This window comes from Colius striatus, chromosome 26 (genome assembly GCF_028858725.1).
Source record: "Colius striatus isolate bColStr4 chromosome 26, bColStr4.1.hap1, whole genome shotgun sequence".
Taxonomy (NCBI): Eukaryota; Metazoa; Chordata; class Aves; order Coliiformes; family Coliidae; genus Colius; species Colius striatus.
In genome coordinates this window covers 4,016,504-4,035,179 of record NC_084784.1, presented here as the reverse complement: position 1 = coordinate 4,035,179, position 18,676 = coordinate 4,016,504, and the positions used below count along the sequence as shown (strand labels likewise).

Genomic DNA, 18,676 nt, shown 5'->3' with positions numbered 1-18,676 from the left:
TGCAGCCGTGCTTCCGCCCCGGCAGGCTCACGGCTGCGCCACGGCTGCACCACACCACGGCTGCACCACGGCTGCACCACGCCACGGCTGCACCACACCACGGCTGCACCACGCCACGGCTGCACCACACCACGGCTGCATCACACTACAGCTGCACCACACCATGGCTGCACCACGCCACGGCTGCACCACGGCTGCACCACACCACGGCTGCACCACACCACGGCTGCACCACACCACAGCTGCATCACACCACAGCTGCACCACACCACGGCTGCACCACACCACGGCTGCACCACGGCTGCACCACGCCATGGCTGCGCCACACCACGGCTGCACCACGGCTGCACCACGCCATGGCTGCGCCACACCACGGCTGCACCACACCACAGCTGCACCATGGCTGCACCACGCCACGGCTGCACCACACCATGGCTGCATCACACCACGGCTGCATCACGGCTGCACCATGGCTGCACCACACCACAGCTGCCTGGACATGCACTTTGCATAACGCACACAAATGGCAAGGAAGGGACCGTTTCTGAGCCCTCCTGCCCTTCAGAGCTGGCAGCTGCTCTCCAGAGAGAGCTCTTGTCTCCTGAGAAGCTCCCTCTGCTTCCAAACACACCGGGGGGATCGCTGAGAAGCTGCTGGTGGTGAGGGGAAAGAGCCTCCAGGTTAAAGGGGGATAGAAAGGACAGGGTGAGCACCTCAGGGTCTCTCCTGAGCCACGTTCCTCCTCACCAGAGCCTCTGGGAGATTGCAGCCCTGCTGGAGCTGGAAACAGATCCCAGCTTGGAGGGGATTTGTTCCCTGACTAAAAAGAAGCTGCAGTTGTGTGAGGTTTCAGTGAGGCAGGGAATGAGCTCGGGGAGCAGCCTGTCACAGGACGGGTTCCAGCCTGGGAGCACTCCCCAGGCAGTGGCAAGGATTTAAACCCACTGCCCTGTGCTGCAGCCCCTGTGAGCTCTCACCAAACTCCCCTGTACGTCACCAGGGCTGTTTTACAGGGCTGTCACATCAGCCAGGCTTCTGAAGGCAGGGGAGGGAAGCCATGGAGGAGCTGTGGTTACGGCACTTCCCTTCCTCCCACCTCCCACCGCAGCCTCCTGCCAGTCCTGGCTCTGCTCAGACCACAGCGTTGGGCAGGGGCGCTTGATGCTTCCTCCTGGACCTCGCCTGACCCCCCCCCCAAAACAAAGGCCAGGGACTAATGTCTGCCTGTGGCTGGTTTTCAAGTGAGCATTTCCCACTAGGTTTAAGCACCTCTGAGCTCCCAAGAAACCAAGGTGCAAAATGAGGATGGGAAGAGCGTTAGGGATTGATGCTCCGACCGTCCCAGCTCAGCGTGGCGTAGGACACCTCCTTCCCTGCAGGAGCTGGGTGCTGAGAGGTGTCCTGACACCTCCAACACACACAAGCAAATCAAGAGCAGCCCTGGAGCTGCAGGGTTCCCTGCTGTGGCTTCACCACAGCGTGTCTGGGGGTCTCTGGGGCTGTGGGGTTACCGTTGATGGTGGCGATGAGCGAGGTGACGGCCGGCCAGACGGCGTCCCGGGGCAGCGCAGGGAACGTGCTCAGCAGGGAGGAGATGGCTTGCAGCAGGTCTGACAGTTTGGCTTCAACAGAAGCTGAAATAACTTCTCCTAACATTGAAAAAAAAAAAAGAGGGAGAAGAAAAGGTGATGTTTTTGTGTGCAGCAGCTGCCCTCCTCAGCTCTGCCGGGGCAAACTCGCCTCAGCTCTGCCAGGGACAGCGACCAGAGCTGCCTCAGCCCTCGAGTTCTCTGCTAAAGAGGAAACAACCAGCACTGAGGACCAAAGCACAGTAGGAAACCCACATGCAGCCATGGGATGGATGTGGAACTTCACGTGGCCTGGCAAAGAGGAGGCTGAGGGGAGACAGGATCCCTCTCTGGCTCAGAGCTGGGCTCCAGCAGCTCCAGGGGCTTTTCCCAACCCAAATGAATCTCTGATTCTACGAAAGCCAAGAGCAGCAGCGAGGTTGGAGTTTGCTGGAGGAGCGTGGCCAACCCAACGTGTGTGGTGTGCCGGGGCTGTGGCAGTCACCGTGACCTGGAGCTACAGCTCACGGCCGTGGGTGGGGAGAGCAGGACCAGGCGGCTCCAGATGCCTCCGTGGGGAGGGAAACGTTCAGCAAGTACCTGAAGGGATTCTGGTAATGCTCTACAAGGGTTTCTAGAGCCTGTGACAACAGTTTTCTTCATTCTCAGGCTGGGTTTATTTACTTGAGCTCTGGCCTGGAGAGTGTCCCAGAAATACAGGGACAGAGCAGAGGGGGAAGGTGCTGGGGTGTGGGGCAGATGGGCACAACCCTTCTGCTGGAGACAAGCAGGGGCTCCCATCGCTGCCCACTCCAGCCTCTCTTCACCTTGGGGACATTTGGGCTCCTTCCAGTTCTCTGCACAGGGTCACCAGCCCTTCCCTGAGACACTTTAATTGCTGCTGCTGGCGACAGCACCTGAGCTGTTTTTGCATCGCTTTTGGAGGAAACTCCTGCACTTAGATGGTTGAGTGCTCTGAAACTTTATGGGTGGATGCAATTCATTCTAGGGAGAGATGTTTACATACTTCAATGCCTGCACAGAGAGAAGCCACCCCAAACAGCCCTGAGAGCCACCTAAAGTCACTCCATCAAGCAAACAACGCAGCAAGGAGGAGACGGGGTGGCTTGTGCCCAGCGGGAACCTGTTTGATTTGAGAGCAAAGAAGCAGAATGAAAGATCTTTACCTTTCTGGAAGAGCTCACGGAAGTTCTGGAACCTCCTGTCGACGTTCCTCAGCTGTGTGGTGACACTCAGCAGGTCGCTGGCCGCCAGCTCGCCGCGGCTTGGGGCCGGAGCCCAGGCAGCAGCTCCGGGCTCGTGGCTGCCCCGGGCTGCTGGCCCGTTCATGGCTCGGAGCAGCACCCTCTGCAGAGCTCTCCCGAGTCTGGGGGGGTTCAGCCTGGTTTGTTTGGCTCAGGTTACGTTTTTGGGTGCAGAGCTGCAGAGTCCCAGGGGCTCCTCGTGGGAAGGAGGAGAAGGGGCATCCTGCAAAGGACACGCGCGAGACAAAGGACTCAGAGAGAGGAGGAGGGTGGGGGATGAACTCTCATGTTCTCAGCTTTTATTCCTTTCTAACTCAAGCAGAGCTGCCAACAGAGTTTCCTGAGAAACGACCCAAGCAAGCCTGAGTTATCAAGTCTCTTCACACCCTTTTCCAGCGAAGGGAAACACGAGTCTGGGGAAGTTTTGGGTACCAGACCCTGAAGATCCTTGTGAGAAAGGTTTCCGTGTCCTTCATCCACCCACGACGTCCTCGGCGAGGGAAAACGCTGTGTGGGGGCAGCTGTCCGTCCCTGTCACCGTCCTTCCTCAGCCGGAGCATCCCGGCAGCGATCGCTGTTCGTCCGCAGCAGCATCTCGGTGCTCGCTGCCGGCTCTGCGCAGGCTGCTGCTGCAGGGACCGTGCGAGGAGCAGCCTGCGTGGGACAGGACAGTCTGCAGCCCCAGGCGGGTGTCAGCCTGGGTGGATTTTCCACATTCCACCTGGGAGTTGTGAAATTACTCACTTCCCAGGCTATCTCCCAGATCAGACCCATCCTCCTCCTCCCTCCTCCCCCCAAGGCGCTCGTTAACTCTGTGCTGTCTGGAACTTGTGCAGCATCTTCCTTCTCCCACCTGCACGTGTTCTGTTTGTTTCTTGTGTGTGTTTTTCTCGTACAGAGCCGTTTGTGGGAAGATCGTGTGGCAGGGAGAAGAGTTAAGCAAGAAATCACACGGACCGACTGGGAGGTGGCACGTTTGAGAGTCCATCTGTCAGTAATTGGTTGTTTGCAGTACAGAGCACTTAGGAACTGTCCCTCAGCCTTCAAGTGCCCTTTGTTCTGTCACCTATAAATAGAAATAATAAGCCCCATGCATGGAGGCTGAGCTAAACGTCTTAACAGCACCGTGCCCTGCCTCTGTGCCAGGAGGATTTTCCTCTCTGGTGGAGCCTGAGATGGAGAAATCGTGTTTGGGGCTGGTTTGGGGGGTTTTTCTGCCTCCCCTCAGCCTCCCACCTGCAAGGGAAGGGATTCCCACCCACCCCCTCTTCCAGCTTTCTTGGGCTTCCCACGTCTTGTGAAGCTTTGTTGTACAAAAAGAGTGACCCCCACCTCAGGCTTTTGTCTAAAGCACACCCAGGAGCATTGTAGCTTCTTTTACCAGGGCAATAAACCCCTCCAGCAGAGAGAGGAGCTGAGCAGCCGTTTCTCCTGACGGTGACCACAGCAGCTTCAGTGCCCTGGCAGCTTCAGTTTTGACAGATGCTCAGTGTCCCTTCCCTGGCCTGTTGTTGTTCTGCACAACCACCAAGGAAAGGGCATCTTTTGGTTCAAACAGAGGGAAATATGGTTAAAAAAAAGCCCTGGCTGGGTGGGGCTGGTAAAAGTCCCCTGTTAATGGGACTGAACTTCACATAAATTCCAGAGCAGTGTGTCCTTGACATCAAAGTTCCATTGGGACAGGATAATAACAGGTGAAAATGCTGCCCTTTGCCTCTCTCCCATTGCTCCAGGCTCCTCATTTGTGATCCCTCCCTTCTTTTTTAAGGCCAGTAAGTGGCCCAGGGTAGGTGGAATATTCTTTCCCTCAGCCACCATCATCCAGCACAAGCTCTGCTACGTCCCTCACCAGCCCTTTTGGGTTTAATCTGGGCCTTTTTGCGGTGTCTGTCCACCACAGAGCATCCTGAGGAAGTACCCATCGTGTTCTGCCTCAAGCAGGGTCCCTCCCAAACGTTTATCTCACAGGACTCCTCCTCCTTCCCTCCTCCACCCGTCAAACTCGCTGGGCCAAGAGAAGGGGAAGATTAAGGGAGAAAACAAGCTGAACGAGCCTTGTCCGCCCCCTCTGTCTGTCTCCAGCTCTTGGCTTCCCACATCCCTCAGGGATCCAGCAAAGCTTTTGGAAACCCTCCTCTCATCACCAGGCAACAAGTGGATCAGAAACAGGACCAGGACCGAGCACAGGAATGGTCCCTGTGCCCCTTCTCCTGCTCCTCAGGGCCGGTGGACTGGAGGGTCCTTGGGGTGTCTTTTTCAGCCCAAACCATTTGATGATTCTCTGGTTTAGCCCCAAAATGTACATTTTCAGGAGCTTTCTCAGAGCTGTGTCTCCTGATTGTCCCTGTGTCGGGGGGTTGTGTTCCTGTTGGGGTTTGCTGAAGCTTCTCTGCGCCTCTGCAGCAGCTGAGGGGGGTTTTAACACGAACCCCACTAAAGGCAAGCAGCCATTCACTGAACACCAGGCTCCAGCAGCTCACCTCCTGAGATTCTGACTATGCCAGGTCCCGGGAGGATGCAAAGGAAATGAAATTCACTCGGGGTTGGAGTATCCTCGCTGCACTCATCACTTTTCCCAGGCATGAAGAGCCGTGTGTGTGTGAGATCAGAGCACATTTGCCTTAAAGCAATTCACCACTGGGGGAAATGACCCTCATTTTCCTGGACAAGACACAGAGATGCTGCAGCCCTGGAGACGTGGGGCAGGGAGAGTGACCTGGGTCTGACCATGCAGCCCTTAAGAGGACTCTTCTCCTTCCTGTCTCCTCTCCTTCTTCTTGTCCAGCCTGTACTTGAGGCGGCGGATGGGGTCGGTGATGCTTCTGCGGACGGAGTTGTCAAAGTCCTCAGCCAAGCAGAAGTTTCTGTCCAGCAGCTCTGCAGCCTCCTGCCAGCTCTGGAAGCAGGAGGGGCCCAGGCGCCGGATCTGCTCCACGGCGTTGCTGGTGATCAGCTCCCCGTTGGGCTTCAGCACCACCACTGCCGGCACCTCGGCCACGGCAAAGCGCAGCTCCAGCTCCCTGCCAGCCCAGAGGAGGGAGGGAACCTCAGGTGGGGAAGGGTGGAGTGGTCCTCACCGTCCTCATCATCATCATCACCCTCACTCCTGTGCCTGTCCTGCTGAAAACGGAGCCTGATCTCTTCTCTCCATTAACAAGGGACAGGAGAAGAGGAACCAGCCTGGAGTCACCCCAGGGCAGGGTGAGCTGGGGGCTGAGGGAGAAATGGAGCCCTGAGAGGGGTGTGAGCCCCTGTGCCAGGCTGCCCAGGGAGCTGGGGCAGTGCCCAGCCCTGCAGGGACCCCAGAGCTGTGGGGCTGAGGGAGAAATGGAGCCCTGAGAGGGGTGTGAGCCCTGTGCCAGGCTGCCCAGGGAGCTGGGGCAGTGCCCAGCCCTGCAGGGACCCCAGAGCCGTGGGGCTGAGGGCTCAGTGGTGGCCGTGGCAGGGGGAGGGCTCAGAGCTGGGCTCCAGCAGCTCCAGGGGCTTTTCCCAGCCCAAATGAATCTCTGCTTCTAATTGTTAGTGATTAGAGCCTGATGCAGGTCTCCATGGGGCTGGTAAAAGGGGAAGGGGGTTTGAGCATCAGCCCCCCTGCGCTGCTGGGGCCCAATTGACACGAGCAGCATTTAAACAGCAGCAAGACACTTAAAATCTGCCCTCAAAAGGAGCAGGAAATAATTCCTGGTATTAATTGCAGCTCATTCTGTTGCTTAATGAGGTTACAGTAAATACACGAGGGCTCCCAACCCTCCATCTTCCACACTACGTGTCCAGCCAGGAGGAGGATGAGTTATAAGTAGGAAATCATCACATATACGAGCCAAAAGCAAGGTGGAAGGGAAGGGAAATGGGGTTTTGCTGCATCTTTGGTGCAGACCCGCGGTTTTACCGTGTCCTCCGTTAACACACCACGCTCCAGCTCCAGTGGGGATTGAACAGGAGGGGAAAACAGCTGGAAAAGACTGTAAATAGCTGCGGAGGTGGGATGGGGGAGCCGGCCACCCCCTCCACCCGGCAGCACGTACCTTGTGAAGGCATCGCCGAAGGGCAGAGCCAGCCAGCGCCTGGGCATGGACCTGAGGAAGGCGCTCTGCTGCTCGCCCGTCTCGTCCCGGGACACGTACACCAGCCCCAGCTGCGCAGCCCGCTCCACGTAGAACTCGTCGGTCAGGCGCAGGAAGAAATCCCTGAGGAGAGGGGAGAAGCTTCGGCAGCGCGGGCACTGCCCCGAGCCGAAGTACAGCAGCAGCACCTTGTTGTCCAGCGCCCGGCACAGCTCCCGCTCCGTCTCCACCTCATCCTCCTCCCGGTTGGTCATCAGGACCTTCCCCGCGAAGAGAGAGGCCATGGGGGAACCGGGGCCACCGGTCCGGTCCGGCGGGACGGGGCTGACAGCGCGGCTCAGGGTGAGCGAGCGCTCGGAGACCGCCCCGGTCCCCACCGGCCCCGCCGCAACCGCCGCCGATCCCGGCGATTAATGACGGCAGGTTCCCGGTAATCGGCTTAAACGGGGCGAGGGCAGCACGGGGGGGCTGTGCCGGTCCCGGACAGGGGGGTCGCCGGGGCTAGGGGAGCGTGTTCTGGGCCGGGTGTGCGGCGACCGTCGGGTCCCGGGGGCGCGTGTCCCGGGGGTCGCTGTGCGGTGCCGGTCCCGGGGGTCGCTGTGCGGGGCCGGTCCCGGGTGTGCGTGTCCCGGGGGTCCCTGTGCGGTGCCTGTCCCGGGGGTGCGTGTCCCGGGGGTCCCTGTGCGGGGCCGGTCCCGGGGGTGCGTGTCCCGGGGGTCCCTGTGCGCTGCGTGTCCCGGGGGTCGCTGTGCGCGGCCGGTCCCTGGGGTGCGTGTCCCGGGGGTGCCTGTCCCGGGGGTCGCTGTGCGGTGCCTGTCCCGGGGGTGCGTGTCCCGGGGGTGCGTGTCCCGGGGGTAGTGTCGGGTCCCTGGGATGCCGGTCCCGGGGGTCCCTGTGCGGTGCGTGTCCCGGGGGCGCGTGTTCCGGGGGTCGCTGTGCGGGGCCGGTCCCGGGGGTCCCTGTCCCGGGGGTGCGTGTCCCGGGGGTGCGTGTCCCGGGGGTCCCTGTCCCGGGGGTGCGTGTCCCGGGGGTCCCTGTCCCGGGGGTGCGTGTCCCGGGGGTCGTGTCGGGTCCCGGGTGGGGAGGGGGCGGCCGCAGCCACTTCCCGCCCCTGCGCGGCGCCGTGACGACGCCTCTCGTCCAATCCGAGGCCGGCGGCCGCGCTTTGGGCCAATAGGATCGCGCGTTGCCCTGGGGGCGGGGCCCGCGCCGGGCGGGGGCGGGGCCTGTGGCGGGGCCTGTGGCGGCGGCTGCGGCGGGAGCGGCGGCCGCTGCTCGGGGACCGGCGCCGGGGCCGCCAGAGCCGGGGCCGGGGAGGCCCGTCCCGGAGCCCGGAGCCCAGCCCGTTCCGCCCGCAGCATGCACCCGGCGGGGGTCTGCGCCGCCTCGCTGGGCTCCCTGGGGCTGCTGCGCTTCCTGGGCGCTCCGTGGCCCTGGAGCCTCGCCGCCACTCTGGGCATCTGCCTGGGCAGCGGCGGGTGGCGGCTGCTGCGGCTGCTCTTCAGGACGGCCCCGCGGGATCTCTTGTAAGCGCTGCCCGCGGGGGCCGCGACGCGCCGGGCGGGGCGGGGGCGCGCTGCGCTGGCCGCCAGGGGGCCGGGCTGCTGGCCCCACGCGTGACGGGCCGAGGGCGAGCTGGGCTCCTGCAGCCCCGGACCCTCGGGAGGGCTCCGGCCTCGAAGGCAGCGAGCGAGTGGCCGCGGGATGCTCAGGGAACACAGCGCACGGTTTCCCCGTGGGCAGCGGCTGCCTGAGGTCGCGGGGAAAGGAGCTGCATGGTGAGCTGCCCCGTGAGCTGCAGCATGTCCTGCCCCATGAGCTGCCCCATGAGCTGCCCCATGTCCTGCCCCATGTCCTGCCCCATGAGCTGCCCCATGAGCTGCCCCATGAGCTGCATGCAGCATGAGCTGCCACATGAGCTGCCCCATGAGCTGCCCCATGAGCTGCAGCATGAGCTGCCCCATGAGCTGCAGCATGAGCTGCACCCTTAGCTGCCCCATGAGCTGCCCCATGAGCTGCCCCATGAGCTGCAGCATGAGCTGCAGCATGTCCTGCCCCGTGAGCTGCAGCATGAGCTGCCCCATGTCCTGTCCCATGTCCTGCCCCATGTCCTGCCCCATGAGCTGCAGCATGAGCTGCCCCATGAGCTGCCCCATGAGCTGCACCCTGAGCTGCACCCTGAGCTGCCCCATGAGCTGCCCCATGTCCTGCCCCATGAGCTGCCCCATGAGCTGCCCCATGAGCTGCACCCTGAGCTGCACCCTGAGCTGCCCCATGAGCTGCCCCATGAGCTGCCCCATGAGCTGCAGCATGAACTGCATCATGAGCTGCCCCCTGAGCTGCCCCATGAGCTGCCCCATGAGCTGCCCCTGAGCTGCCCCATGAACTGCCCCATGAGCTGCAGCATGAGCTGCCCCATGAGCTGCCCCATGAGCTGCACCCTGAGCTGCCCCATGAGCTGCCCCCTGAGCTGCCCCATGAACTGCCCCATGAGCTGCAGCATGAGCTGCCCCATGAGCTGCAGCATGAGCTGCCCCATGAGCTGCCCCATGAGCTGCCCCATGAGCTGCACCCTGAGCCGCACGGTGCCGAGCAGCCAGAGCAGCTTCCGCTGCTCCCTGGAGCCCGTTGCCGCCGTCACGTTGAGCTCTGCGGGTCTGAGGCCGCCCTGAGGATGTGCCTTTTGTTCCTGGGGATTTAGGGCTGCCGTGGCTGCCAGCTCTGCCCGCGCTGGCACCGCGCTTTGAAGAGCTGTTTCCTCCCGATCGCCCAGCAGCCTGGGAATAATGGCAGAAAACAAACCGGGCAGAATAAAGCCCTTGAAGTGTCTGGAAAGCTCAGCTCAGCAGTGAAAAGGCTCCTCTGTTCCTCACTTGGCACCGTGCAGCGAAAGGTCACGGCGAGAGCCCCTCTGGGCCAGCAGCTCCTTCCCCAGTGCTCCCTTCCCCCTCACGGGGCTCTGCGAGGGAGCCTCCAGCTCTGCACATTCCGCCCTCGGGCTCCACGGGGTTCCTAAGTGCTAATATTAAATGACCTTTCAAGTTTCTGGGGATTCTTCCAAACCCTTGTTGCACAACAGCTTCCCTTTGCAGTGGTGGCAAAGCACCGCCTGCATCTCCCTCGCTGGGGAGCGGGATCCCTCGCGGCACCCGCAGCCGCTCTCCTTCAGGTGCCACTTTTCATGGCAGTGTCACTTTAATCCCTTTGCTTTTGCCTTGAAGTCGTAGCTCAGAGCCAGAGCAGCAGAGCCAACGTGCCCCTGAAGGTAGTTTCCTCCAGCACGGCGTTGGGGAGGATGTTGGCGTTCAGACAACAGCTTTCGCTGCCACCCAGCTCCGTGCTGAGGTTCCACCTGCAGCTGCTGCCTCAGAGGCTGGGAGGAATGGTTTAAATTATGGAAGAGGGGGAAACAATAACCCCCCTTAGAGCAGCGTGGTTTGTTTGTTGGTTGAGCACTTGCTCTTTGTGGGATCAGATACCCACAGGCACCGCTGCCTGGGAAGGGATTTGCCATCCCAGAGTCGTTGTTATTCATCAGTTCTAATTAAAACCTGTGGCTTCTGCATGGCAGAGCAGCACTGAGAGCAGCCCCTCGTCTCGTGGGGAGACGCTGTCCTCTGGGAGCTGAGGCCACGTGTTGTTACCAGAGGTCGGGTTGTTTGAAGGGTACAGTTGTCTGGAGTGGCACAAAGGTGCTGCCAGATGTCCTGGGAAGAAAGAAACGTCCCAGGTGAAGCACCTTTCCCTCCTCTCTGGGTAAAAGCAGCGGGGGCCAGGCCTGTGTGATCGGTGGGGATGGCAGAAGACACGTTAAAAGCTGCTACTGACCCCCTTGGACATCTGTGGGCTCGTTGGAAGCGGTGTCACGGGGAGGATGGGTCCCTGGGGCGTGGGAAGCTGCTGTGTCCCGTTGGTTACTGGGTGCTTGTGCCCTTCTCTCTGCCACAGCGGCCTCTCCGTGCTCCTTCGAGTCAAGTACAAGCTGAGGAGGCACCAGAAGGCCAAAAGCACCATCCCCAAGATGTTCCAGGCCGTGGTGCGCCGGCACCCCGACAAAGTGGCCCTGATCTACGAGGCCACGGGCGAGCAGTGGACCTTCAGGAGGCTGGATGAGTACTCCAACGCCGTGGCCAACTACTTCTACCAGCAAGGCTTCCGCCTGGGGGACGTGGTGGCCATCTTCATGGAGAGCTGCCCCGAGTTCGTGGGGCTGTGGCTGGGGATGGCCAAGGTCGGCATCGAGGCGGCTCTCATCAACTTCAACCTGCGCCTGGACTCCCTGGTGTACTGTGTGAGCACGTCAGGCGCCAAGGCCGTGATCTTCGGAGGGGAGCTCTCCTCAGGTGAGTCCCCTCGAGGGGATTTGGACGGTGACCCGGTCTCAAATCAGGCAGAGGTGGAGTAAACCCGAGCCCAAAAGGCAGCAGCCGCCGTGCAAAGCCAGGGGAGGTGATAAATCCCCTGGCCAGCAGAGGCAGCGGCGTTCAGCGGGAGCCTGAGGCTGAAAGAGGAGCAAGGACAGCTCTGTTTCATCTGCTGGCACCTGATCTCGTAGTGCCTGAGCCGAGCCTGCTGGGTCTCCTCTGGTTCCACTGGATCTCCTCTGGTTCCTCTGGGTCTGGGGGAGCTGCCTCAGGCCGTGCTGACGCGTGCCACGGGGCCTGTTGTTGTCTCTGCTCAACGCCCCACGTTCCGCTGTGGGACAGGTCTGTCAGTGGGTGCTGGTTTCAAACCCATCCCTGCTCCTCTGGTGAGCTCTGTCCTGCTGCTGGCTGTTAGATCTGGTGGGTGGTTGTTCTGAATCGCCTCCTGAAACCATTCCAGAGGTGCCCCAAAGCCGTGGGGCTGCGGCCCCCAGGGACTGGGGTCAGCAGGGGAGGGGGAGTGCTTGGGCTCCAGGAGCTTCTAGACCTTTCCCCACCTCGGCCACTGTATGGTTCTGTGATTTCCTGGGCCTGGGTCAGCCTGGCTGCAGGAATCCCTGGTTCTTGGGGTCCCTCCGTGGTTCTGGGGCACGGTAGGATGGGTCACGGGGTGTTTTTGCTGCTGCTCTTGGATCTGTCCCTAAAGCTCCTTGGCTTGGTCTTGCAGCGATATCCGAGGTGAATGGGATGTTGGGGAAGAACATGGCCAAGTTCTGCTGTGGTGACTATAACCCAGCCGTGGTTCCTGTGGACACCAGACACCTGGATCCTCTCCTGAGCTCTGCCTCCAAGTCACCCCCGACTCAGATTCCAGTCAAAGGCTTAGATGGTAATTTTAGCAACGGGTTTGATTTCTCTCCGTAGCAGGAGCTGCAGAAGGTGGGGGGACACAGCAAAGCAGGAAAGCTGAGCGGGATGGAGGGGTGAAACCAGCCAAGAGGCCTTTCCTTTCCGCTCTGCTGAGGGGTCAGGCAGCTGCCCCGCTCTCAGGGGCTGCAGACCCCGTCTGCCTCCAGCACAGTTTGTCCTCAGAGCTCTGCAAACCCTTCCTGCACGTTCCCGTGCCACAGGCAACACGCAGGTTCTCCATCAGCCTTGGCAGCTCCCTGTCCCCTCACAAAGCCCTTCCTCAGCCGGTGACCAGACCCTGGAGACGGGGCCCGGCCTCTTGAGCCAAAACCAAACCCCGTGGGGCGTTTCTGGGGGCAGCTGGGAACAGCCTGACGCCCGTTTCCCTCCCTCTAGACCGGCTCTTCTACATCTACACTTCAGGAACCACGGGAATGCCCAAAGCTGCCATCGTGGTGCACAGCAGGTGGGGGCTCCCCAGAGGTTCCCCTCTCCTGGGGGTCTTTGCAGCCCCAGCCCCCCGTGTCCCCCCGTCCCCCTCGCTCAGCACGGCCGTGTCCTCGCAGGTATTACCGCATCGCTGCCTTCGGTTACTACGCCTACAGGATGCGCCCCGAGGACATCCTCTACAACTGCCTCCCCCTCTACCACTCTGCAGGTGAGTGTTGTCCTCCTCCTCCTCTTCCTCCTCCACCTTCTCCTCTTCCACCTCCTCCTTCTTGACGGGGGCAGGACCCTGGTCGTGTGTCCTCGTGAGCCCGCGGACCCAGGATGGCCAGAGCTGACCCCACGGTGCTGCTTCTTCTGCAGGGAACATCATGGGCGTGGGGCAGTGTCTGATCCACGGCCTCACCGTGGTCATCAGGAAGAAGTTCTCAGCCAGTCGCTTCTGGGACGACTGCGCCAAGTACCGCTGCACGGTGAGGGCTCCGCGGCCCCCGAGAGCGACGGCGTCCTCCCTCAGTTACTGACCCCTGAGTGATCCCCTGGCCCTGGTCACACGCTGAGCTGCTTTCAAACTGCCATGCAGGGCTTATTCCTAAAGCTTTGCATCCATCTCCTGCTCCCTCTTGTAAAACACGAGATTCCAGCTTTTGGCACGGGGGCTGGCTGGTGTCCCTCGCTGCCGCAGGGAGGCTCTGCCAGCGCTCCCCCCGTGTCAGGGATCCCTGCAGAGGCATTCTCTGGGCAGCTGGTAGCCAGTAAACATCTAGTTGTGTTCATGCCCCACATCACCTTCTAATTTAAGCAGCTCCTCCCCCTCCCCAGTGCTTCTCTGCCCTTCCCCAGGGCGCTATTCAGAGCTGGGATCTCAGCTCAGGCTGCGTCAGCCCCGCTCCAGCTGGTGGGTTACGGTTCCCTGGAGGGTTTTCCTTCAGATGAGTTCAGGCTGAGGGGTCCTTCCCCTGCCCTCCCAGCTGCTCGAGTGCCAGTTCCAGCGGGCACTAGCCACTGTGCCCGTCGTACCCTGACCTGAGCCCACCAGCTCCCGGCTCCCCCGAGGCTCCTCCCGTGGCCTCGCCATCGGCTTTTCTCCGGGGCGTTGTGAAGGGTTCTCCTGAAGCCTGAGCCGTGTCTTTGTGTTTACTGCTTCAGATTATTCAGTATATCGGGGAAATCTGCAGGTACCTCCTGAAGCAGCCGGTGCGAGAGTCCGAGAGCCAGCACCGCGTGCGCCTGGCGGTGGGCAACGGGCTGAGACCCACCATCTGGGAGGAGTTCACCAGGCGCTTCGGGATCCAGCAGGTCGGGGAGTTCTACGGAGCCACCGAGTGCAACTGCAGCATCGCCAACCTGGACGGCAAGGTGAGGGCGAGGAGGGGCTGCAGCAGGGAGGAAGGGTCCCTCCCCCTGCCCTGCACGCTGTGGTGGTTTAGACCGACGTCCACCCAGTCGTAAAATCACCCCCAAACTGGACGGGAGAGAGAGAGATGAGGTGGGGATGGAGAGATCACTCACCAATGAGTGTCACGGGCAGAACAGACTCAGCTTGGGGAGAAAAAGGTTTGATTCAGTAAAGGAACCCCAGAGGGGGTGTGGAGGCTCCTTCCTTGGGGGGCTTCAAGACCCACCTGTACACGTTCCTGTGCGACCTGACTAGGTGAACCTGCTTCTGCAGGGGGTTGGACTGGAGGAGCTCTAAAGGTCCCTTCCAACCCCACCATGCTGTGATTCTATGAACAGTAAGAGCAGGGAGATGAGAAATAAAACCATCCTAAAAGCACCTCCCCCCACCTCTCCTCTGCCCAGGACTCCCCTTCCTTCCCTTCCAGCAGCGCAGGGGAGGGGGGGACGGAGGTTGGGAGTTCATTACAGATGGACTTTGCTGCTGCTGCTGCTCAGGGAAAGGCCTCCTCACACTCCCACTGCTGCACTGTGGGGTCCCTCCCACGGGAGACAGTCCCTCACCAACTGCTCCAGCGTGGCTCCTTCCCACGGGCTGCAGCTCCTCACCAACTGCTCCAGCCTGGGGCCTGCCATGGGGGCAGCTCCTCACATCCTGCCCCAGCGGGGGTCACCCACCAGGAGAACAGTCCTTCAGGGACAGACTGCTCCAGCCTGGGGCCCTCCCAGGGACACAAGCCCTGACAGCAACCCTGCTCTGGCCTGGGCTCCTCTGTCCCCACGGGCTCCCAGGGCTGCCAGGAACTCGCTCCAGGATGAGCTTCCCACGCAGTCACAGCCTCCCTCAGGCATCCACCCGCTGCAGCCTGGGCTCCTCCACGGGCTGCCCGTGGGTCTCTGCTCCCCAGTGGCCTCCATGGGCTGCAGGGGGACAACCTGCTTCACCATGGTCCTCACCACATGTCACAGGGCAGCCTTTTCAGTGCCTGAGCACCCTCCTCCCCCTCCTTCTCCACTGACCCCCTCACTGCTCTGTGATTCTGAGCTCCACTGGCTCGTCCTCTTTGGCAGCCAGAGTGGTGGCATGTCCACCCCAAAGGAAGGGGAGGAATGCTCCCTTTTGGGGAGTCTGGCCGTGAACTGTCACGGGAGGACAGGGCTTTGCAAAGCCCAGCCCCTCCCATCAGCTTCTCGGGGGGCTTGGTGTGTTTCGGCAGGTCGGCGCCTGTGGCTTCAACAGCCGGATCCTGCCCAACGTGTACCCCATCCGCCTGGTGAAGGTGAACGAGGACACGATGGAGCTGATCCGGGACTCGGGGGGTCTCTGCGTCCCCTGTCGCCCAGGTGAGCCTGAACCCTCAGCAAAGCCCTCGCAGCAGACCCCCAGCGTCCCCTCCTGGCTGGGTTCAGGGGTCCCACTGCTGTGGGTGGCTTTTCCCTTCCACTTCTGTCCCCGCAGAGATGGGCTGAGTTGAGCCACGGGGTGTTTTGTGGCGCTCCCAGCTTTGGGCTGGTTGTGAGACCACCGGTGTCATCTCCCCCGGGGTCCTTTTCCCCGCAGGAGAGCCGGGGTTGCTCGTGGGGCAGATCAACCAGCAGGACCCTCTGCGCCGCTTCGACGGCTACGTCAGCCAGAGTGCCACCAGCAAGAAGATCGCGGCCAATGTGCTGCGCAGGGGGGACCAGGCTTACCTGTCAGGTACTGCCCTGGGGGGCACACACCGAGGGCTCTGGGGGCAACCCATCACCTGGAGGGTCATGGCAGGGACCTGCTGGGGAGCAGCTCCAGGAGGGGGACCTGGGAGACCCCTAACATGGGCCAGCAGCGTGTCCTCGTGGGCTATGAGGCCAGTGGCAGCCTGGGGGGGTTTGAGTGTGGGCAGTGGGGCCAGGGAGGTTCTGCTCCCCCTCTGCTCTGCCCTGGGGAGGCCTCAGCTGGGGTCCTGTGCCCAGTGCTGGGCTCCCCCAGCTCCAGACACACAGGGAAGGGCTGGAGAGAGGCCAGATGATGAGGGGATAGAACGTGTGTGTGGGGAGGAAAGGCTGCAGACCTGGGGCTGTGCAGCCTGGGGAAGGCTGAGGGGGGATCTCATTAACGCTTATGAGTCCCTGAAGTGTGGGAACTGGGAGGCTGGGGCCAGTGTTTGCTCTGTGGTGGCCAGTGACAGGACAAGGGGCAACTGGAACACAAAGCTCCACAGGGACAGGAGGAGAAACAGAGGGCTCAAGGTGATCCCCTGAGCGTGGACCAACACAAGTCCCAGGGCGGGTTTTGGTGCCTCCCCTCCCAGGAGACGTGTTGGTGATGGATGAGCTGGGCTACATGTACTTCAAGGACCGCAGCGGGGACACGTTCCGCTGGCGAGGGGAGAACGTCTCCACCACCGAGGTGGAAGGAATGTTGAGCCACATCCTGAACCAGACGGACGTGGCGGTGTACGGGGTGGAGGTGCCAGGTAAAGCGGGGCCGAGGCTCGGGGCCGGGGGAGGAGGGCAGGTGCTGGGGGAGTGTCCCAGGACTGGGTGGGGACGGGTCGCTCCTCGTAACCAGGCGCCCGAAAATGAAGAGGGGAGAGCGGGAGAGCAGAGTCTGAGGCGTTTGCTGTGGGCTCCATCCCCGAGCCCTCTGCAGCCACCCTCGAAAACCAGCTCTGAGAGGCGGCCTCGGGGCTGGGGGACGTGCTGGGGAGGGGAGACCCCTCCCTGCGGCCTCATCCTGCTGCGGCCCCCACTCAGGCAGTGCCCTTCCCTCGCAGGGGTGGAAGGCAAAGCGGGGATGGCAGCCATCGCAGACCCCAAGGCCAAGGTCAACCCCAACGTGCTGTACCAGGAGCTGCAGAAGGTGTTGCCTCCCTACGCCCGGCCCGTCTTCCTGCGCCTCCTGCCCCAGGTTGACACCACAGGTATGGCTCCCCTGGGGCCCTTCAGCTCCACAACAGAACCCAGAGCGCTTTCTGTCCTTCTTGGGGGCACCATAACCCCACGTCCCTCATGCAGCAGCGGGCTCCAGCCGATCGCTCTCACTGTGCCTGCGTTGCCAGCCCCGGCGCCCGGTGGCAGCGTGCTTTTGGCTGCTCTGTGGCTGCTGCTTTCTCCATTCCTGCTGCCCACACTCTGTTGCTGTCCCCAGGCTGCCATTGGCATCTTACCCACGAGGGCACGTTGCTGCTCATGGGCAGTTTATCATCACCCAGCACTGCCAGGTCTGTCTCTGCAGAGCTGCTCTCCAGCAGGTCAATCCCCAGCCTGTGCTGGTGCAGGGGGTTGTTCCTTCCCAGCTGCAGGACTCTGCCCTTGCCCTTGTTGAACCTCAGCAGGTTCCTCTGTACCCAACTCTGCAGCCGGTCGAGATCCTGCTGACTGGCAGCTCAGGCTCTGGGCAATCAGACAGTACTCCCAGTTTGGTGCCAGCAGGGAACTTGCTGAGGGTCCCTCTGTCCCGTCACCCAGGTGGTTGATGTTGAACCAGAGTGGCCCCAGAGCCCATCCCTGTGGAACTGCCCTGGCCACAGCCCTCACACCGGGCTCTGTGGCACTGCTCACCCCGCTCTGGGCTCTGTCACTCAGCCAGCTCTCGATTCACCTCACTCCCACTCATCCAGCCCGGAGCTTTCTGATTTCATTCTTTTCCTTCTCTTTTTGGTGAAAAGGGGGTTGATTCTGGGTTCTTTTCTGCTCTTTTCTCAGGAACCTTTAAGATCCAGAAGACCCGCCTGCAGAGGGAAGGCTTCAACCCCCACCAGACCTCAGACCGGCTCTACTTCCTGGATCTGAAGTCGGGGAAGTACGTTCCCCTGGACGAGTGCCTTTACGAGAGGATTTGCTCTGGGAAAGCCGCTTTATGATGCGGCCGCGTTCAGCCTTTTTAGGGGTTCGTTTCCCCGCAGCCAACCGACCCAGACCACGGTGACTAATGGGAGGGCGGCCGCTGGCGGGGTCCCCGCTGGGTTCCCTCCCTGGCAGCGCATTAACCCGTCTCCCTGCTGCCTCCCCCGGCGCTGACGTCCCCTTTAACCCGGGTTTGCCTCTAGACAGAGTATTTTTGTAACAGGAGCGGCGTAGGGAGGAAGCCACGTCCCTATTTATTCACTGAGCCCCGGGGTAGATGAGTTGTGGTGTTTAACGTGACCTAACCCCCCGCGGGCCGTGCCCTTAGGGCTGGGGCTGTGAGGGCATTAAAGACAACGAGGATTGTGATGGCTGCTGCGGTGGTGGTGAGGGGAGAGGCCATGGTGGGGCTGTGGTGAGGGGAGAGGCTGGGGGGGGCTGTGGTGAGGGGAGAGGCCATGGCGGGGCTGTGGTGAGGGGAGAGGCCGTGGGGGGGCCGTGGTGAGGGGAGAGGCCATGGCTGTGCTGTGGTGAGGGGAGAGGCCATGGCGGGGCTGTGGTGAGGGGAGAGGCCATGGCGGTGCTGTGGTGAGGAGAGAGGCCATGGCGGGGCTGTGGTGAGGGGAGAGGCCATGGCGATGCTGTGGTGAGGGGAGAGGCCATGGCGGGGCTGTGGTGAGGGGAGAGGCCATGGCGGGGCTGTGGTGAGGGGAGAGGCCATGGCGATGCTGTGGTGAGGGGAGAGGCCGTGGCGGTGCTGTGGTGAGGGGAGAGGCCATGGCGGGGCTGTGGTGAGGGGAGAGGCCATGGCGGGGCTGTGGTGAGGGGAGAGG

General features: G+C 61.8%; 2 protein-coding genes across 3 annotated transcripts; one reads left to right on the top strand and one right to left on the bottom strand.

Annotated features, from left to right (window-relative positions):
* Positions 1-5,570: 5,570 nt before the first annotated feature.
* NXNL1 (nucleoredoxin like 1) lies at positions 5,571-7,181 on the bottom strand. Its single transcript, XM_010199603.2, has 2 exons — positions 6,859-7,181; positions 5,571-5,853 (listed from the first exon to the last, which is right to left on the bottom strand). The coding sequence occupies exons 1-2, from the start codon at positions 7,179-7,181 to the stop codon at positions 5,571-5,573; spliced, it is 606 nt and encodes a 201-aa protein (XP_010197905.2).
* A 967-nt stretch (positions 7,182-8,148) lies between these two features.
* SLC27A1 (solute carrier family 27 member 1) lies at positions 8,149-18,212 on the top strand. Of its 2 annotated transcripts, none has more exons than XM_062015551.1 (12): positions 8,149-8,423; positions 10,846-11,240; positions 11,989-12,150; positions 12,567-12,636; positions 12,737-12,828; positions 12,981-13,090; positions 13,767-13,976; positions 15,233-15,359; positions 15,577-15,714; positions 16,307-16,471; positions 16,772-16,918; positions 17,703-18,212. In XM_062015551.1, exons 1-12 carry the CDS (start codon positions 8,257-8,259, stop codon positions 17,858-17,860), a joined length of 1,941 nt encoding a protein of 646 aa, XP_061871535.1. In that variant the 5' UTR covers positions 8,149-8,256; the 3' UTR covers positions 17,861-18,212. The 2 variants fall into 2 exon arrangements, with proteins under 2 accessions (XP_061871535.1, XP_061871537.1); XM_062015553.1 differs by lacking the exon at positions 8,149-8,423 and adding an exon at positions 8,504-8,675.
* Positions 18,213-18,676: the final 464 nt, after the last annotated feature.

Bases quoted from the DNA above. Each gene is read 5' to 3' on its own strand.
- SLC27A1 (XM_062015551.1), top strand. From the start codon at position 8,257: ATGCACCCGGCGGGGGTCTGCGCCGCCTCGCTGGGCTCCCTGGGGCTG. The intron at 8,424-10,845 runs GTAAGCGCTGCC...TCTCTGCCACAG, and splicing joins ACGGCCCCGCGGGATCTCTT to CGGCCTCTCCGTGCTCCTTC. The intron at 13,091-13,766 runs GTGAGGGCTCCG...TTACTGCTTCAG, and splicing joins GCGCCAAGTACCGCTGCACG to ATTATTCAGTATATCGGGGA.
- NXNL1 (XM_010199603.2), bottom strand. From the start codon at position 7,181: ATGGCCTCTCTCTTCGCGGGGAAGGTCCTGATGACCAACCGGGAGGAG. The intron at 5,854-6,858 runs GTACGTGCTGCC...CTGGGCTGGCAG, and splicing joins TTCGGCGATGCCTTCACAAG to GGAGCTGGAGCTGCGCTTTG.